General features: G+C 43.3%; 1 protein-coding gene across 1 annotated transcript in view; it reads left to right on the top strand.

The window, feature by feature from the left end:
• The window catches only part of AOX1 (aldehyde oxidase 1), a 70,088-nt gene extending 52,623 nt beyond the window's left edge, over positions 1–17,465 (top strand). The window contains exons 27-35 of the mRNA XM_040228841.1: positions 4,467–4,562; positions 6,436–6,564; positions 7,259–7,333; positions 8,913–8,965; positions 12,096–12,210; positions 12,969–13,034; positions 15,168–15,356; positions 15,864–16,031; positions 16,905–17,465. Coding sequence (XP_040084775.1) covers positions 4,467–4,562; positions 6,436–6,564; positions 7,259–7,333; positions 8,913–8,965; positions 12,096–12,210; positions 12,969–13,034; positions 15,168–15,356; positions 15,864–16,031; positions 16,905–16,955 — 942 coding nt within the window. The 3' untranslated portion in view covers positions 16,956–17,465. The remainder of the gene's footprint in view (positions 1–4,466; positions 4,563–6,435; positions 6,565–7,258; positions 7,334–8,912; positions 8,966–12,095; positions 12,211–12,968; positions 13,035–15,167; positions 15,357–15,863; positions 16,032–16,904) is intronic.
• Positions 17,466–18,311: the final 846 nt, after the last annotated feature.

The raw sequence follows: 18,311 nt of genomic DNA, 5'->3' as shown, positions 1-18,311 counted from the left end.
AAGAATTCCATGGACAGAGGAGCCTGGTGGGCTAGAGTCCATAGGGTCACAAAGAGTCGGACACCAGTGACCCCTAAGACTCCTCTTCAGCTACTCTGATTCTGTGAGGTAGAATCAGGAAGTGAAGTAAAAACAGGAAACTGCAGGGCACTCAGTGCCCCTCTCCTTTTTGGTGGTGCTCAGTTGCTAAGTCATGTCTGACTCTTTGCGACCCCATGGACTGCAGCACACCAGGCTTCCCTGTTTGAGCAAACTCCCCATCTCCTGGAGTTTGTTCAAATTCATGTCCATTGATAATGATGATGCCATCCAACCATCTCATCCTCTGTCGCCACCTTCTCCTCTTGCCCTTAATCTTTCCCAGCATCAGGGTCTTTTCCAGTGAGTCAACTCTTCCCATCAGGTGGACAAAATATTGGAGTTTCAGCTTCAGCATCAGTCCTTCCAATGAATATTCAGGATTGATTTCCTTTAGGATTGACTGGTTTGATCTCCTTGTTTTCCAAGGGACTCTCGAGAGTCTTCTCCATTACCACAGTTTGAAAGCACCAATTCTTTGGCACTCAGCCTTCCAATGTTCCAACTCTCACATCTGTACATGACTACTGGAAAAACCATAACTTTGATAGATGGACCCTTGTTGGCAAAGTGATGTCTCTACTTTTTAATACACTGTCTACATTTGTCATAGCTTTCCTTCCAAGGAGCAAGTGTCTTTTAATTTAGTGACTGCAGTCACAATCAGCAGTGATTGTGGCTGCCATTACTTAATATCTGCCCTCCATAGGAGGTTAGGTCTGTCTCATTTCCCTTATCAGAAATTTATTTTAAAAAATAGATAAAAAAATAACAATGATTACTGAACACCTACTATGTTGTCAGTTTTTAGATTTTTATTTCATTCAGCCTTAAGGGCAACCTATAAGACTTATAGTTTTAATTTAATGATGAGAAGCTGAGGCTCCAAGAGCTTCAATAACTTACCCGGAGTCCCACAGCTGGTGAGAAAGGTGGAATCTGGGCTAGAACTCAGGTCTCAGAGGCCCCATAAGCTGTGCTTTGTCAGCCAAATCAAGCTCTCCGCATCCACATTCCCATAGCACCTTCTGATGGGAACTGAAGTGGGGTTCAGCTCAGCTGGGAAAAAATCAGACAATTGCCAGCAGTACAGTTGCATCCTCAAAGGCTTCTGAAAAGCTCCGCCGGCCTCCCCCATCCCCTCCCATCCTTCCCTGAAAACCGGCTTATGTGCTTAAAACATTAAATCAGGGCTGAATCATGGAGGTGAATTGAGGAGTTTGGAATCAGACAGGGATCAGACAAGCTGCTTCCTGGAAGCTGTACACTGAAAGCCTCTGTTCTGAAGAAAACCAAACAGAGGAGGGAACTAGAGCCCCTTCTGTATATGCAGCCCTTGGTGGAGTGATTTGCAGTTTCCCACTTGATTTAACCGCTGTCTCCTTTCTGTTGGCTGGTGTGGTTCTGTTTCATAGAGGCAGAGCTGAAGCCCACGAGGTTCACCATCTTGCCCAAGGACATCCAACTAGCGAGTGGTAGAACCAGGACTTGACTTCAGGACTGTGCTCCCGACAGCTGAGGGTATCCAACACCCCTCACCTACATTTATTTATTTCCTAGATGGGGGCACTGAAGCGCACACAATGTCTAAAGAACCCCTGTATTCCCAGTGCCTATATATGGCACCTGGCACAGAAACGGGAACTGTTAGTTCACTCAGTCGTGTCTGACTCTTTGCGACCCCATGGACTGTAGCCTGCCAGGCTCCTCTGCCCATGGCATTCTCCAGGCAAGAATACTGGAGTGGGTTGCCATGCCCTCCTCCAGGGGATCTTCCCGACCCAGAGATCAAGCCCAGGTCTCCTGCATGGCAGGCGGATTCTTTCCCACTGAGCCTCCAGGGAAGCCCACCTGGCACAGAGGCAGAACTCTTTCCCTTTCAAACGTTTTTTGAAAGGCTGAGACACTTTGGGAACCTGGGGGTTACCAGAGTACACATCTCACCAGCACGAGCAGTCCTTGGTGGATGGCTTAAATTTCACAGACTAGGTTCCCAGCTGATACTGGAGAGCCATCTGTTCCTGCACGCCAGTTGTGCTGATTTCATAGATGTAGCTTGGCGGAATTATCTTTGTGGCACTCACAATGAACCAGCTGTTGGTACTGCTTGGCTGAACCAAATTTGATATTTTAAGTGGCCCAAGAAGACTGCAGCAGCACATGGGACAGATTACTCAGCCATCTCAGATAGAAAGGCTGCCCTGCCCGCAGGGTCACACAGGGAAGAAATGCAGGGTCCTCTGTAACTGTTACCCAGTCATGTGTACCAGCTGCGAATGTCACCCACAAGCAACTTCTGAATTGCTTGCAGAGCCAAGGAGGCCAAATAGGGAATTTACAAGCTTGAGGAACAGCTTAAATGGCTATACCATTGCCAATTCATTCATCAAACTTTAATGGAGGTACTATGTTACTCTGCACGGGTGCCTTAGAACACTGGGCTTTCCTTCCAGGGGGGGTCTACATTCCATCAGAGTACAGCGAAGTGCCGCAGAGTGGAGTCCAGGAGCAGCCACTGCAGCTGGCAACCCTTGCTGTCTGGTGCTCAATCCCCCAGGGAAGCCTGCGCTGGGCACTCTGTAGAGGATATCATTCCTTATCTTTATTGTTTTGAGCATAAATGACCAGGAGCACAAGACAGTGTTTCCAGGACTGACCCATCAACAGACAGTAAAACCTGCTCTGTTGTGTCTGCCCATGATTATTATGACAACGATGCCTTTCCTACGGTTCTAAGTTTCTCCCTTGGGCAGTGAGTGCACGTGCCTTTGTCCTCAGAGAAAGTGCTCCTGTGTCCCCATTTCCTGTGTACATCCCTCGGCTGCTGACCCGGTGGACAGAGCACACGTTCACTGTCAAAGTGCCTGACTTGGAATGATGGTGGCTTCTGAGCATTGTTCACTGGAGTAGTGTGAACCTTCAGATGCCAACGAAGAGGCAGTTCTCCAGGTGGCCCATGGCCCACGGGTAGCTATAACAGTCCTTCTGGTGGGCAAAGAATCCATCTAGGAATACAGTTCTTTCCTTGGGCATATCTGGTGATTGACACGCAATTCATCAACTTTCGCTTTTGACCAGGGTTGTTTAGAGTGGTAGAGGACCCACCTGCCAATGCAGGAGACATAAGAGATGCGGGTTCAATCCCTGGGTCAGGAAGATTCCCTGGAAGAGGGCATGGCAACCCACTCCAGTATTCTTGCTTGGAGAATCCCCATGAACAGAGGAGCCTGGTGGGGTACAGTCCGTGGGGTCGCAAAGAGTTGGACATGACTGAAGCGAATTAGCACACACCTATGAGTAATGCAAGGTTTACTAAAATTTTAGCTTCGATAAATGGAAATTAGCTTGTTACCAGAATTTTCTGAAGACTTGCCTTTACAAATCCCAGATCATTATACCACTCTGCTTAGAAGGTTAGATATTAAGAAATCTAGCTGGTAGCTTTCAGTGACACCTCCCCTCCCCGCCCACCAGCTGACCCAGGAAGCAGCTGCAAAGGTGTGCCTTGTAAGCCTCCTGAACCACAGTGGAACCACAAGAAGCATTTTCTCTAGGACCGGTGGCTGTTAGGATTGCTGTTACACTGGAGACTCAGAGAAAAGAAGCCTTTCACATTTTTTGCAGTCTTGGGATTTCTCAGTCTCCCAAGCCACCTCCATAGCCCCTAGTGTAGCACAGGCAGACTTGGCAAGAAGGCACGTTGCTATTGATTGTAAAATATGCTTAGCTTAGACCCTGGTGTTCTGATCATAGCAGCCTTTTATTCTGTGTTAGCTGTTGTTTACTTCTGTATCCCTGTGGGCAGCTCTGCAGTTAGATAATATTGCTTCCAAGTTCTTTTCCAACTTTAAAGCCCTGTAATTCTGAGCCAAGATGATTGCAGGTAGGCTCAGCACATTTTGTAGCAAAAAAGTAATATCTATCTGCCCCATCTTATTTGTTTTTTTATTTTTGTTTATCTATTACACACCTACAACTGTAAGGATATATGTTCACGTAAACAAGTCTTTCCCTTCTCCCCCAAACAATCTATATGTGATTTTGCATTTAAAACAGATGGCCTCTCCCTCAAAACCCCCAAACTTAGATTATTGTTCCACCCTGGGTCAGAGGGATCTTTGAAGGTACCAGGGCCTCAATTGCCCTCCAGAGGAAATAGTAGCGTAAGCAGCATAAACCTGCCCCAGAGTCACAGCCATCTAGCAACACGACAGGCTGGCCCTGCCCTGTACCACTCTGCTCAGCACGATGGGGGAGGTGCCTATATGTATTGTGGCAGAGATGGAAAGGAGGGGTTACTTCCCAAGGGAAATATCTTCTATTTGATAAGATATATGATAATATCAATAAAAAAGATCATAGCAATTGTTTTCTCTTTTTTTGCTTAGGCTGCTGCCCTGGTTCACATTTATCTGGATGGATCTGTGCTGGTGACTCACGGTGGAATTGAAATGGGGCAGGGGGTCCACACTAAAATGATTCAGGTAAGAATGCAAGTCATTGGATGAAGCTGGATGTGTGCTTGTGGATATGTGTATAAGGGAGAAACAAGGGGTGTACATTTTCTATTCCAAAATAAAAAGGATAGGAGACTTTAACTTTGACTGCTTCAACTACTAAGCTCTTCGCAGAAACTGGGTAAACAAGCCAGTTCTGTAACTGACCCTCCTAAAAGAATGTGGCAGAATAGGCTGTGGTTGTCTTGTTGCTAAAGAAGGTTATAGATCATTTGGTGCTTTCCTTTGAATGTGTTGGGGTTTCTTTCTTTTTTTTTTTTTTTTTTGATACTTTGCTGAGAAATAAAAAGATGTGTAAATTCTGATGCATTGCATTATTTTTTGCCATTTTTATAGTAGGACTGTGAACAACTGGTGATATAAAGCACATTTGATAATTCTAACCAAACTATCACTTTTCTTTTGGCTCAATAATTTTAGAATAAGTTTTAGCTGTTTCTGTTTTGGTAATCATTATAATATTACAGATTATAAGACATTTGAAAAGCAAACCTTTTTTTTTTAACCCTGCACACTTTTACCACTTAGCAGTAAGTGGTAAAAGTGTTTTGTGGTTTTTCTAGTTTGACTTTTTTTCTTTTTCAATGACTTTGACTTTCCTTTTTCAAAAACCCACAAGCACTCTGTTTGCATAATGTTGTATCTTGGTTTTTTCCACCTATCTTGATATAGAAGGAGCATTTCCTTCTGTCATTAAGAATTTTTTGCAATCATAATTTTTAATGTTGCATGTGGATGTATGTATAATTCACTTAACCATCCCCAGTTGTTAAACACTCTCGTGGACACATTTGTCCATAACCCTGTGATCAAATCAATGACTGTCTTTTAAAATAAGTTCTCAGGAATGGAATTACTGGGTCATAGATTGGCACTTATTACCAAATTGTTTTCCAGAAAGTATCCATCATATTATACCACTAGCCAACATTCTATGTTACGGACTGTTAAAAAAAAAAAAAAAATCCTGGATAATGTGATAGATGAAATTACCTCATTATTGCTTTAATTTGCACTTTTCTGATTATAGGGGTGCTGATTATATATTTTCTTTCATGTTATCACTTTCTTGAGAATTGTCTGGTCATTGCTTTTTCCCTCTCTGAGGTGAGAGTTAAGTGTTTTCCTTATTGAGTCACCAGAAACCTGTCTATACACTTTGTGCAGACAATCTTCTGAGAGCCAGTGACAGGGAGGGTTCTGTACACTTACGCCATTGCCCTAGTTGTTGGCAAACTCTACTAAGCCATACGGCTAGCAGGAAAGAGAATCTGGGACCAGCTGAGACTAGTAGTATGATTTTTGCTCCATCACTAAACACAAAGGAAGAATGTAACAGCCAGCTAAGTCCTTATGCTGGCCAATGCACTGGCACCATTTACTTCTGGGATCTCGAGTTGGCACCGTTGCTTTAACAAGGCCATTGTCCTTTCTCTTTCTGGAGCATCTCCAGAAATCTGGATAAAGCATCTCCTCTCTGATGAAGTCAGCTTTGCTACAACTGTGCAGAGTGCAGAGGTATAAGAGCGGCCTCAAAGGTGTTGATTTCATGAGGTTGAAGTTATAAAGCATTTCTTCCTGCCTTGACTTTGGAGGGCTCACCTCCTCTATAGGGTGCTTTTGTACAAAAGAAAGTCAAAGAAGAAAGTGTGTTCAGGGCTGTAGGGGCCAGACCAGCTGCAGGGTTTTAGACAAGAGGGACTTCTTGTGGCTGGAGGGACTCATGGTCCTGTCACTGGTCTCTGCTGGGTGTGGAGGGCTCCACATACATGCTACAATGGGTATATGCACAGGTCTATGCCTAACCAAAGAAAAGTGAAAGATCTCTTCCAAAATCCAGGTGGTGAGTCGTGAGTTAAAGATGCCGCTGTCCAGTATCCACCTCCGGGGAACAAGCACAGAAACCGTCCCTAATACAAATCCCTCTGGAGGTTCTGTAGTGGCTGATCTCAACGGGTTGGCAGTAAAGGTAAAAATCATTGCAATGGGGCCTAGATCATGAACCCCATCAAGGCTGGAGCTCAGGAGATGTTGAGAATCCATCCAGTTCTTGTCTCCTTCCCACCCTTCTTGGGGGAAAACAGCCTTCCCCCAGGTTGGGGGCTCAATCAGAGTTCAGCACTGGCCACGCTCCCAAGTGGAAAATGCCACCCCTTTCTCCCTCACTCCTGACAACTCATTGATCCCCACATCCTAATCCATTCTGCCTAGAAATCTCTCTTTCTGGTTCCAGGTAGCAGTATCATGGCTGCTTTGGTTCAAGCTCATGCCTCTTGCCAGGGCCATCGTAAGGCTCTGTCTGTCCACCCCAGTTTCACTGCCTTTCACTCTCGCTTCCCGCAGCCAGAGAAAGCTTCCCCACAAAATAAATCTGACCACGTTGTGCTTACAAATGGTGGCCAGTAGTTTGCCAACAGTTTTTCTATGAAGTTCTGAGCTCTCAACAGGGCTGTACAAGGCCCCCATCCTAGGTGGTCTGTCTTTAAGACTAGCTCGTGCTTCACCCTTACCCCCATGAGACTTTTCTCATGACCTCTTACAGGGTTGGTCTCTTCCTTCTCCATGTTCCATGGGCCTCTTAAATAAGCCTATGTAATGTCACTTATCATGTGGTTTTGAAGTTGGTGTTTATGATCATAATTTTAACTGAAAAATTTCCCTAGGATGCTTGTCAGACTCTTCTAAAACGCCTTGAACCCATCATCAGCAAGAATCCCAGAGGCACTTGGAAGGATTGGGTAAGAATTACTCTTTCTGTGTGTAATGTTAGAAAAAAAAGTAGAGAGGAGAGTGAGAGAGAAATCTGTAAGTCAACTATCCGTGGAAAGGGCCCATTAAAAGGTATTACACTTACATTATGATCGAGGCCTTTGGCTTTTGGCTCTCAGCATGTGGAAATCTTATCATAGGACAATGGCAGAGCTCCTGCATCTGGGACAATTCTCTGTTAGAGAACAGAAGCTTCCTCTTGTTTTAAGCGAGAATTAATATTTCTTCCTAAGGAATCTAGGTATTTTCTTGATAATAGCTGTCAATCTCTTCTCTTTTTGGGGGATTCTGTTGTTCCTAAAATTGGAAGATAATACCAGAGTCACTCTGTAAAGGTAAAAGTCGTATAAGCACTCATTTAGAAATAGAAAGCCAAGCCACTTGGGTATATATTCAACTGCTCCCTTTGATCTACTTACAATCTAGTTGGACAGGAAGACACATTCTAAAATCAACTAGGAGACCATTCAGAATAATGGGTTTTAAAATACCAGATGGTGTGGAATGGATACCCACTGAAGACTGAATGTATTTGTCATACTGACAGTTCTAGGATGTTAAGTCACATTAAAGCACTGATCTGGAGGAAATAACATTGGGAAATCTTACTTAGGAATGGTCCTGCTATTCCATAGAGTTAGGACTCATTCTGTAATTCCTATTTATAAGCGCTCTCAATCCTTTCTGGGCATCTTTATTTCTGCCCTCTGCCCAGTGCTGCCTGAGAGAGTCTGACTGGAGAAAGATGGAGTGCAAGCAAGTTGATCTTCCACCATAATGGAATGCTGCCCTCCATCCCATTTTCTCCTGTGATGGTTACACTTCTCACCTTTTTCTTTCTCAGTCCTAAATTGCATCATTTTGTATCTTAGTCAGCTGTGTACGCTGCAGAGTCAGGAGAACTTTTAGTGTAAATGGTATGATTCAGCAAGATTGTACCCATCTCTAAGTCTACTATGGACGGTGAAAGTGACAGTCGCTCAGTTGTTTCTGACTCTTTGAGACCCCATGGATTATACCATCCATGGAATTCTGCAGGCCAGAATACTGGAGTGGGTAACTGTTCCTTCTCCAGGGGACCTTCCCAGCCCAGGGATTGAACCCAGGTCTCCTGCATTGCAGGCAGATTCTTTACCAGCTGAGCCACCAGAGAAGCCCAAATGGGTACTTGATATTAAACATCTGACCACCTTTGGTTTCCTGAAAGTTTCCATGTTAATAGGCTGTCTTTCCAGGTGACTGGATGAAATTCTTCAGAAACAGAACATGTGTTGCCAACAGTAGTCCAGTCTATAAGTGTAAATTACTGTAAGAGTCATTTATTATGGTGATATGCACTGAACAAATGCCGTTCCTATAAGCACTGAACCACAGATTACCTATAGAAGGTGGAAAATGCTGAAAGGAATACATTAATGTTGGTTCTTCCGTGTTTTTACTCCTGATCGCTTTATTTAACACAAAGTAAAATTAAAATGTGAGTCTTGAGTGACTCTTACTTTAAACATCTTTATTGCATCACATTGTACTCTTTTTTTTTTTTCCCAGGCACAGGCTGCCTTTAATGAAAGCATTAGTCTCTCAGCTACTGGATACTTCAGGTAAATAGTCCTTTTGATCATATGCTATGGAAAACAGCAGTAGTATTTGAAAGGAGAGTTTCATTTCCGTTTGTACTTTTGGCAAAAAATGATTTTGTACCTTCTGTTAACCTACTATCATAAAGAACTTTTAGCTGCTACCTAAACCAGATGTTAAAAAGCCTGGGGAAAATAGACATACAAATAAAATACAGTTGAATCGATGATTCAAATCATTCAGTTCAGTTCAGTCGCTCAGTCGTGTCCGACTCTTTGCGACGCCGAGAACTGCGGCATTCCAGGCCTCCCTGTCCATCACCAACTCCTGGAGTCCACCCAAACCCATGTCCATTGTGTCAGTGATGCCATCCAACCATCTCATCCTCTGTTGTCCCCTTCTCCTCCTGCCCCCAATCTCTCCCAACATCAGGGTCTTTTCAAATGAGTCAGCTCTCCTCATCAGGTGACCAAAGTGTTGGAGTTTCAGCTTCAACATCAGTCCCTCCAATGAACACTCAGGACTGATCTCCTTTAGGATGGACTGGTTGGATCTCCTTGCAGTCCAAGGGACTCTCAAGAGTCTTCTCCAACACCACAGTTCAAACGCATCAATTCTTTGGCGCTCAGCTTTCTTTATAGTCCAACTCTCACATCCATACATGATTACTGGAAAAACCATAGCCTTGACTAGATGGACCTTTGTTGGCAAAGTGATGTCTCTGCTTTTTAATATGCTGTCTAGGTTGGTCATGACTTTCCTTCCAAGGAGTAAGTGTCTTTTAATTTCATGGCTGCAGTCACCATCCGCAGTGACTTTGGAGCCCAGAAAAATAAAGTCAGCCACTGTTTCTCCATCTATTTGCCATGAAGTGATGGGATCAGATGCCATGATCTTAGTTTTCTGAATGTTGGGAAAGCCAACTTTTTCACTCTCCTTTTTCAGTTTCATCAAGAGGCTTTTTAGTTCCTCTTCACTTTCTGCCATAAGGGTGGTGTCATCTGCATATCTAAGGTTATTGATATTTCTCCCAGCAGTCTTGATTCCAGCTTGTGCTTCTTCCAGCCCAGCATTTCTCATGATGTACTTTGCATATCAGTTAAATAAGCAGGGAGACAGTATACAGCCTTGACATACTCCTTTTCCTATTTGGAACCAGTCTGTTGTTCCATGTCCAGTTCTTACTGTTGCTTCCTGACCTGCATACAGATTTCTCAAGAGACAGGTCAGGTGGTCTGGTATTCCCATCTCTTCTAGAATTTTCCACAGTTTCTTGTGATCCACACAGTCAAAGGCTTTGGCATAGTCAATAAAGCAGAAATAGCTATTTTTTTTGGAACTCTCTTGCTTTTTTGATGATCCAGCGGATGTTGGCAATTTGATCTCTGGTTCCTCTGCCTTTTCTAAAACTAGCTTGAACATCTGGAAGTTCATGGTTCATATTTTGCTGAAGCCTGGCTTGGAGAATTTTTGCATTATTTTACTAGCATGTGAGATGAGTGCAATTGTGTGGTAGTTTGAGCATTCTTTGGCATTGCCTTTCTTTGAGATTGGAATGAAAACTGACCTTTTCCAGTCCTGTGGCCACTGCTGAGTTTTCCAAATTTGCTGGCATATTGAGTGCAGCACTTTCACAGCATCATCTTTTAGGATTTGAAATAGCTCAACTGGAATTCCATCACCTCCACTAGCTTTGTTTGTAGTGATGCTTCCTAAGGCCCACTTGACTTCACATTCCAGGATGTCCAGCTCTAGGTGAGTGATCACACCATCATGATTATCTGGGTCATGAAGATCTTTTTTGTACAGTTCTTCTGTGTATTCTTGCCACCTCTTCTTAATATTTTCTGCTTCTGTTAGGTCCATACCATTTCTGTCCTTTATTGAGCCCATCTTTGCATGAAATGTTCCCTTGGTATCTCTCATTTTCTTGAAGAGATCTCTAGTCTTTCCCATTCTGTTGCTTTCCTCTATTTCTTTGCACTGATCGCTGAGGAAGGCTTTCTTATCTCTCCTTGCTATTCTTTAGAACTCTGCATTCAAATGAGTATATCTTTCCTTTTCTCCTTTGCCTTTCACCTCTCTTCTTTTCACAGCTGTCTCTTACAAATAGGCCTTACACCACCTCAGACAGCCATTTTGCTTTTTTGCATTTCTTTTTCTTCATAGTGGGAAGTATGAAAAGTCCCCTGGGAGTTACCAAGGAAGGAGTGGTTGACGTTGTGTTGAAAACTCACTGTGTCCCTTAACTTAAGAAACGAAGGAAAAAGGATACAAATTCAATCTATATTAAGATAAATACCATTGTCTAGATTGGCCAAAAAAAAAAAGAAGAAATTTAACAGTATCTATGTGTTTGTTGTCAAGATGTGGAACAATTAGAACTCAGAAACTTTGGAAAGCAATCTATCAAATTATTTTAGTGGAGAGTGAAAGACATCAGAGGGCAGAGAGATATAGAGAGTCACACCTGATTGTCTCTCTTTGCCAATTCTTGTGGGAATCTGAGGGCACTGGCAGGGATAAGCCCCTCCAGGCTAGGAGGAGAGAAGGGTAGAAAGTACTGGTCATCTGCTGGCCTATGCTTCTCTTCTACCATGACATTCATTTGGTGTCCTTAAAGAAGAATTGGGAACAGAGCAGTCCTTGGCGCCTGATGGAGAGACCAGAGTGCTGGCAAAGAATGGGAGCCAGGGGGCCTGGCCCCACCTACAGAAGGCTGAACCCTGGGGCCAGAAAGAGAAACCGACAGGGGTGCACCTTTGATGTAGTATTTGGTGTAAAATCCAGTTGGAACTCCCCAAGCCTGATTACAACAAAATTACATGACCCTATATTGACCAAAAACAATAGGATGAATATCCAGACGATCAATAGTTAACTTCCAAGCCTAGGGAGTTAGTGGTAGGGACTGGTTTCCTGTTTTTATCAGACAAAGTAGGTTTAATAAGAAAGAAGTAAATATTAATTCATTCCACAGCTTTACTCCTTATATTATGTGCTGCACATCTTTGAATCACAAGTGTACTCCTCTCGTTTTTGCTGGGCGTGCAAACTGGGCACAGCTCTTCATGGGTCTGTTTAATTATTGTGGTCTGCAATGAAGGGACTTGATCGTTTAACAACACTCCTCAAAAATTCTGTTTCCTCCAGGGGTTATGAGTCGAACATAAACTGGGAGACGGGCGAAGGCCACCCTTTTGAATACTTTGTTTATGGAGCAGCCTGTTCCGAGGTTGAGATAGACTGCCTGACAGGTGCTCATAAGGTCAGTACCAATTTGGGAAGGTCTTCGAGCTGAACTCTAGATCCATTTATTTTCCACATATTCCATCTGTCTGAGCACTAGAAAAGCACCACGTAATTGGCTAAGGATAGTTTCTCTGTATTACCAAAGGAAATAGGAGCTCAGCAATCACCTTGGTGCAATGGTTAGAAAGCAACTGTCAGCCTCTCTTCTTTATGTCCTTGCCCTCTTAAATGGGCAGAGGTGTCCCCGTCAGCCTGGCTGGGACTGCTATCCTCTTCCTCCTCTGTAGGTTATCAGAGAACTTTTGGTTACCAAGCTGTAATGTTAGATTTAGTCTCTCCTCTGCTCTAAAAATTCATAATCTAAAATGGCAGTTTTTGCTGATGAACGCTGAGTTCTTGATTCAGAAACTATCACCCAGCCAGCTGGACTCTGAGGGCAGAGTGTGGTGGTGGCCAGGAAGTTTTGCAACAAGGATCAGGAGGGCCATAAACATTTCCTGTTTTCTGTGGCGTGTGTTCTATTTGTTGTAGTGGATTTAACCGAATACATTACATCCCTCAGCTGGAATCAAAGCCAAGTAAATATTTTTCTCTCTTGTTGTTTGCAAGGAAAAAAAAAAAAGACTATTTAAGCTGCATGAGTCTTTACATAACTTTGAAGTTATACATAATAAACTTTGTTGCTTCTTTTTCCTGAAATATAATGTGTCTCAACTTTGTCTTCTCAAATTGTATTCATCAAACTAAACATTTTCACTTGTTTTTAATTACTAGAACATCAGAACGGACATTGTCATGGATGTTGGCTACAGTATAAATCCAGCCCTTGACATAGGCCAGGTATGTGGAACTAATGTGCCTCTCTCCTTGTTTGTAAAAGTCAACACTGCTGGGGGGTCTGCCAGGAAAACATTCCATTGGCTTATTCATCTTCTTTTTTTTAAATAGATATTTATTTGTTTGTTTCCAATATTTTTTGTGTGTTTATTTTTTAATATTTATTATTTGGCTGTTCCCGGTCTTAGTTGTAGCATGTAGGACCTTTAGTTGCAGCATGCAAGGTCTTGTTCCCTGACCAGGGACCAAACCTGGGTCCCCTGCATTGGGAGAGTGGAGTCTCAGCTACTGGACCAACATAAAAGTCCCCAATTCATCGCCTTCTTGTGTTTGTGTGTGTGTGTTAATCACTCAGTAATGTCTGACTCTTTGCAACTCCATGGACTGTAGCCCACCAGGCTCTTCTGTCCATGGGATTTCCCAGGCAAGAATACTGGAATGGGTTGCATTTCCTTCTCCAAGGGATCTTCCTCACCCAGGGATCAAACCCGGGTCTTCTGGACTGCAGGTGGTCTCCTGCATTGCAGCTGGATTCTTTACCAGCTGAGCCACTAGGGAAGCCCACCCATCATTTTCTTATTCTCTCCCTTTAGTCAGAATCTTTCTGTTCAGGACAGCCATAGAACTCAAACCTCTTATTGTTTAAAAAACGGAAGCGAACAAAGGTGTTGTACGTAGTTTTTGAAGAAATGTGCAGTCTATGACTGGTGAGCTTGAAAGAGCAGGACTGAGCCTAGAGGTAGCAGCATGAACCCCCCACCTATGGGCTGGAAGTAGAATCCAGGACTTAGTGCTGAGTCCAGGGAAGGTGATGGCCTCTGGCTTCAAGGTTGAGCTAACAAACATCAGATAGTTACAGCACAGCTGCTGATGGGTAGCCTATTTTGCCCACAGATATTTTATAATTTAAATTTGAAATAATTAACAAGATTGAAAAATCACAAGCTGTTTTCCATGAATTTTCACGTGTCTAGCATCTCTTGGATACACAGAACATTTGCCAACACTGGAGCTACCTTTCCCCAAGAAAAAGTCTATTGGCTGCGTCTTTAAAGAGTTACATGCTCTCTGGAAGCTTCCCTCACTTTCTCAATCTGCCTTGGCACCAGTGGGCCGTTCAGCTTCCTATTTCCAATGGAGAACGTAGTCTGAGGGACCCTCTGATTAGGACCTTGACAGGAGAGTGGGAAGAACTTATGGATTGGAGGAGTCAAAGCGGGCAAAGAATGAGCAGGAAGAGGTGTTCTGGGTAGGAGGAAAATGGAGGGAATTAACCTAAAGAAAGAGCTGAGATTCTGCACACCTTGTGTTCAGGGCTGGCAGTGAGGATAAGCTGATGGCGGCAGTCACCTGTGTCACAGGGGCGGGATGTGAGGCTGGAGGTAGGGAGTGAAAGAGGGTCACGTTGGTAGAAACCTCCTGAGACAGCTGGAAGGGACTTGGCCCGGGGAGCGGTCTGGAGTGTTAGAAAGACTGTTCTAACATTGTGGTGGAGAAGAACATCTCTGCTAGTAGACAGAAGTGAGGATGGAGAAAATGTGGCTGCAGGAAGGAAGGAAGGGAAGAGAAGACCCAGAAATCAGAAGCCTGCGTGGAATGGTGATTTCATCCATGTGCTGACGTCTGAGAACTGGAGCCTTTTAAAGCTGTAAAGGAAGCTCAGGGAGCACACAGTTCAAACCCTTCATGTTACGATCGAGGAGTCAGTCCAGAGATGTGAGGCCAGCCAGCTGATGGGCGAGGGGTTGGGGGTGAGCTGCCAGGGTTCCAGAGCCTTGAGAGTCTCTCCTGGGGTGCTGAAGTCTATGGGCAAACTGTCAGAGAGGGTTTCACCTGCCTCGTAGGCAGAAAAAAATCAAGATGTTTGGCTACAGGTTCTCTGAGGGCTCTTCTGGAGCTGCAGCTTTAATGCCAGGCTGAGATTCAAACTCACATTCTTTGACTGAATTTAGCGCTCAGGGAGATGTTCAGACATGCTCTAAAGTGAACTTGTAAGTAAACTTTCAGAGACAGGCTCTGATATATGCAGAGAACCCTCTTAAACTACATTTTTAAAATTCAGGCAAACAGCATGAAGTTGAAATGCTGCTATTGGCTGTATTTTCTCATATATGGAATTTTTCTTTTTTGCCTCAGATTGAAGGTGCATTTATTCAAGGCATGGGACTTTATACAATAGAGGAACTGAATTATTCTCCTCAGGGTGTCCTGTACACCCGGGGCCCGAACCAGTATAAAATCCCTGCCATCTGTGACATCCCCATGGAGCTGCACATTTCTTTGTTGCCTCCCTCTGAAAACTCGAATACCCTGTATTCGTCTAAGGTAAGCTGTGCTCCATGAATAAATGAGTGTTTATGTGATATCTGTGCTGGGAGGGAGGGGCTACATTAATCTCTTGGTTGATTGGGTTTTTTTTTTTTTTCTGGGAATGAAGGGGGAAAAGCCCAATGAAACATTTTAACTTTAAAGTAATTAAACATTATAAATTTCTTTAAAAATACTCCAAATTGTGGACACAAACTACTATTATCATCAGTTTGCATCTGATTTTTCATCTTCATGCCAGGAATCAGCCTCATGCCTCTATCTGCTCTCTCCATTTGGGGTCATTTCCTTCCGCTGGAATCCTCAGAATAGAAATAGTGAGCTAAAAGAATGGATTAGTTTTTTAAAGGAAAAAGTTACATATGTAATATTTAATGTATGCATACATGCACATATGTATTCACAGATGTGCATGTACGTGAGATACATACATTCCTATGTATATACACACACACATACCGAGAAAGAGAGAGTCATAATGCAGTTGACTTGTTTCCCTCCCAGGGTCTGGGAGAGTCTGGGATATTCCTGGGCTGCTCAGTGTTTTTTGCCATCCACGATGCAATAAGTGCAGCACGACAGGAGAGAGGCCTGCCTGGCCCACTGAGGCTCAACAGTCCACTGACTCCAGAGAAGATTAGAATGGCCTGTGAAGACAAGTTCACAAAAATGGTACGTTCTGCTCCAACGAGTCTGAATTTCTTCCCCTGTGCTTGTAGCTAAGTTTCCTTAGCCCACCATGGTGGTTTTCCATGGAAGAAAAGTTGACAGGAATCTGAAAACAGTTGAGAGAGACAGCAGCCTGCCTGCAGTGGGGTCATTTCTACACCATTTAAAAAGAAAAGTTCAGTCTTCATTCCGCAATTGTATGCTCCTCCTTAGTTTTGTTCCCTTCCCAGGACACATTAGTCAGAAGTTCAGGAACTATGCTCTGAGCCCAAGAAACCCAGGCCAAGAATATGGGCCACCCCAACATTCTTAACTTCCTCTACCCAAACCATGGGAGTTTGTGCAGTTCCTGATCAGAACCCCAGAGAGGGAGGGATCCTTCCAGTAGCAAGAATTCCTCCTGCAACACCCTGGTCAAGCAAACATCTCCACTCTCCGTGGGCATTTTCAGTGATGGGATTTTTAACTGTGGGAGAAGGTCATGCCATTCAGAGTGACCCCTTTAACTATAAACACGTTATTCCTTAAATTGAGGGGAGAGCCCCGTTCTATGCAACCTCTCATGACGGCTCTTCACAGTACCCCTTAAAGCTCTTCCAGAGCCCCGGGAATCACCTCTTCAGTCTGCAGAAGCAGACGCTGCCTCCACCTGTCCCCTTGCCCTCTTCAAGCCTGAGATAACCCTCCCAGCTGCCCTGCCAGCCCCGCCCTTGGTCCTCTCCTGGACTCCCGTGTTTCTCATGCTGCCATGGAAGGCTCTATCATTGTCCTGGTCACCCTCTGGGTGGTTTTTATCCTGTTTTATAATCTGCTCTTTTTCACATGACATAAACATCTTCCAAGTTGCAAACATGCAAATTTGTCTTTTTATTCCAGATTCCAAGAGATGAACCTGGATCCTATGTTCCTTGGAGTATACCCATATGAATCAAATACAAACTTCTGAAGAGGGGGTGATTCTTCCAACAAAGCAATCTATCCAGTCTCAGTGCTCTAGTGTGATAGGTCTGAAAGACAAATTTTCACAGTTCAGAAATCATTTCACAGAGTATTGCTTTTATAGGATGCTGATTTTAAATGTTATAGTTAGAGTCTGATAGATATGCTTAAGCAATTTAGAAACCATATTTTAAATGGCACAAATGCTAACTGATTTCCTCTACAATGATATTCTTTATTATTCTGTCCCTTACTTAGACTCATCCAGCTGAATAGAATGGAAGATGATGATTTGTATGTGATTCATAGTTGCCTTGCATCCACCAACAGAAATTATACTGTCTAGTAAAAGGCAATTTTCTAAATAATTTTATTAGTGTGAAATGTAAAGTTGTCATTTTCTTGTCCCCATTTGCTTTTCCCCATCTGCTGTCAGAATGGATAGCAGGTACTATATGGAACGAAAAATAAAAACAGATAAATTGAACTTCATCAAAACTAAAAGCTTTGGTGCTTCAGAAGACACTTTGAGAAACTGAAAAGACGAACCACAGAATATGGGGAAATATTTGCAAATAATATGTCTGATAAAGATCTGCAGCTGCTACTGATAAATCGATTCAGTCGTGTCCAACTCTGTGTGACCCCATAGACAGCAGCCCACCAGACTCCCCCGTCCCTGGGATTCTCCAGACAAGAACACTGGAGTGGGTTGCCATTTCCTTCTCCAATGCATGAAAGTGAAAAGTCAAAGTGACATCACTCAGTCGTGTCTGACTCTTCGTGACCCCATGGATATCAGCCTACCAGGCTCCTCTACCCATGGGATTTTCCAGGCAAGAATACTGGAGTGGGGTGCCATTGCCTTCTCTGGATAAAGATCTAGTGTGCAGAATATCAGAATATATTTTAAAACGCTTGCAACACAACAATAAAAAGATAAATAACTCAAATTTTAAGTGAGCAAAGGAATTAAATAGACATTTCTCTAAAGATATCTGAATGGCCAATAAGCACATGAAAAGAGGCTCAAACTCATCAGTCACGAAGAAAAAGGAAGTCAAAATCTCAATGAGGTATCATTTTACACCCACTAGGATGGCTATAACTGACATGATGGATAATAGTACGTGTTGGCAAGGATGTGGAGCAACTGGAACTCTTATCCATTGCCAGGAAGAATGAAAATGGTACAGGTCCTCTGGAAAATAGTTTGGCATTTCCTCAAAAAGTTAAACATGTAGTCATCGTATGACCACTCTTACATATATACCCAGGAGAATTGAAAACATATGTTCACAAAAAACTTGTGCACAAATATTCATAGCATTATTCATAATAATC

Source organism: Oryx dammah, unplaced genomic scaffold, assembly GCF_014754425.2.
Source record: "Oryx dammah isolate SB20612 unplaced genomic scaffold, SCBI_Odam_1.1 HiC_scaffold_27, whole genome shotgun sequence".
Taxonomy (NCBI): Eukaryota; Metazoa; Chordata; class Mammalia; order Artiodactyla; family Bovidae; genus Oryx; species Oryx dammah.
The sequence above is the reverse complement of the archived record's forward strand: the minus strand, read 5'-3'. Positions and strand labels throughout refer to the sequence as shown.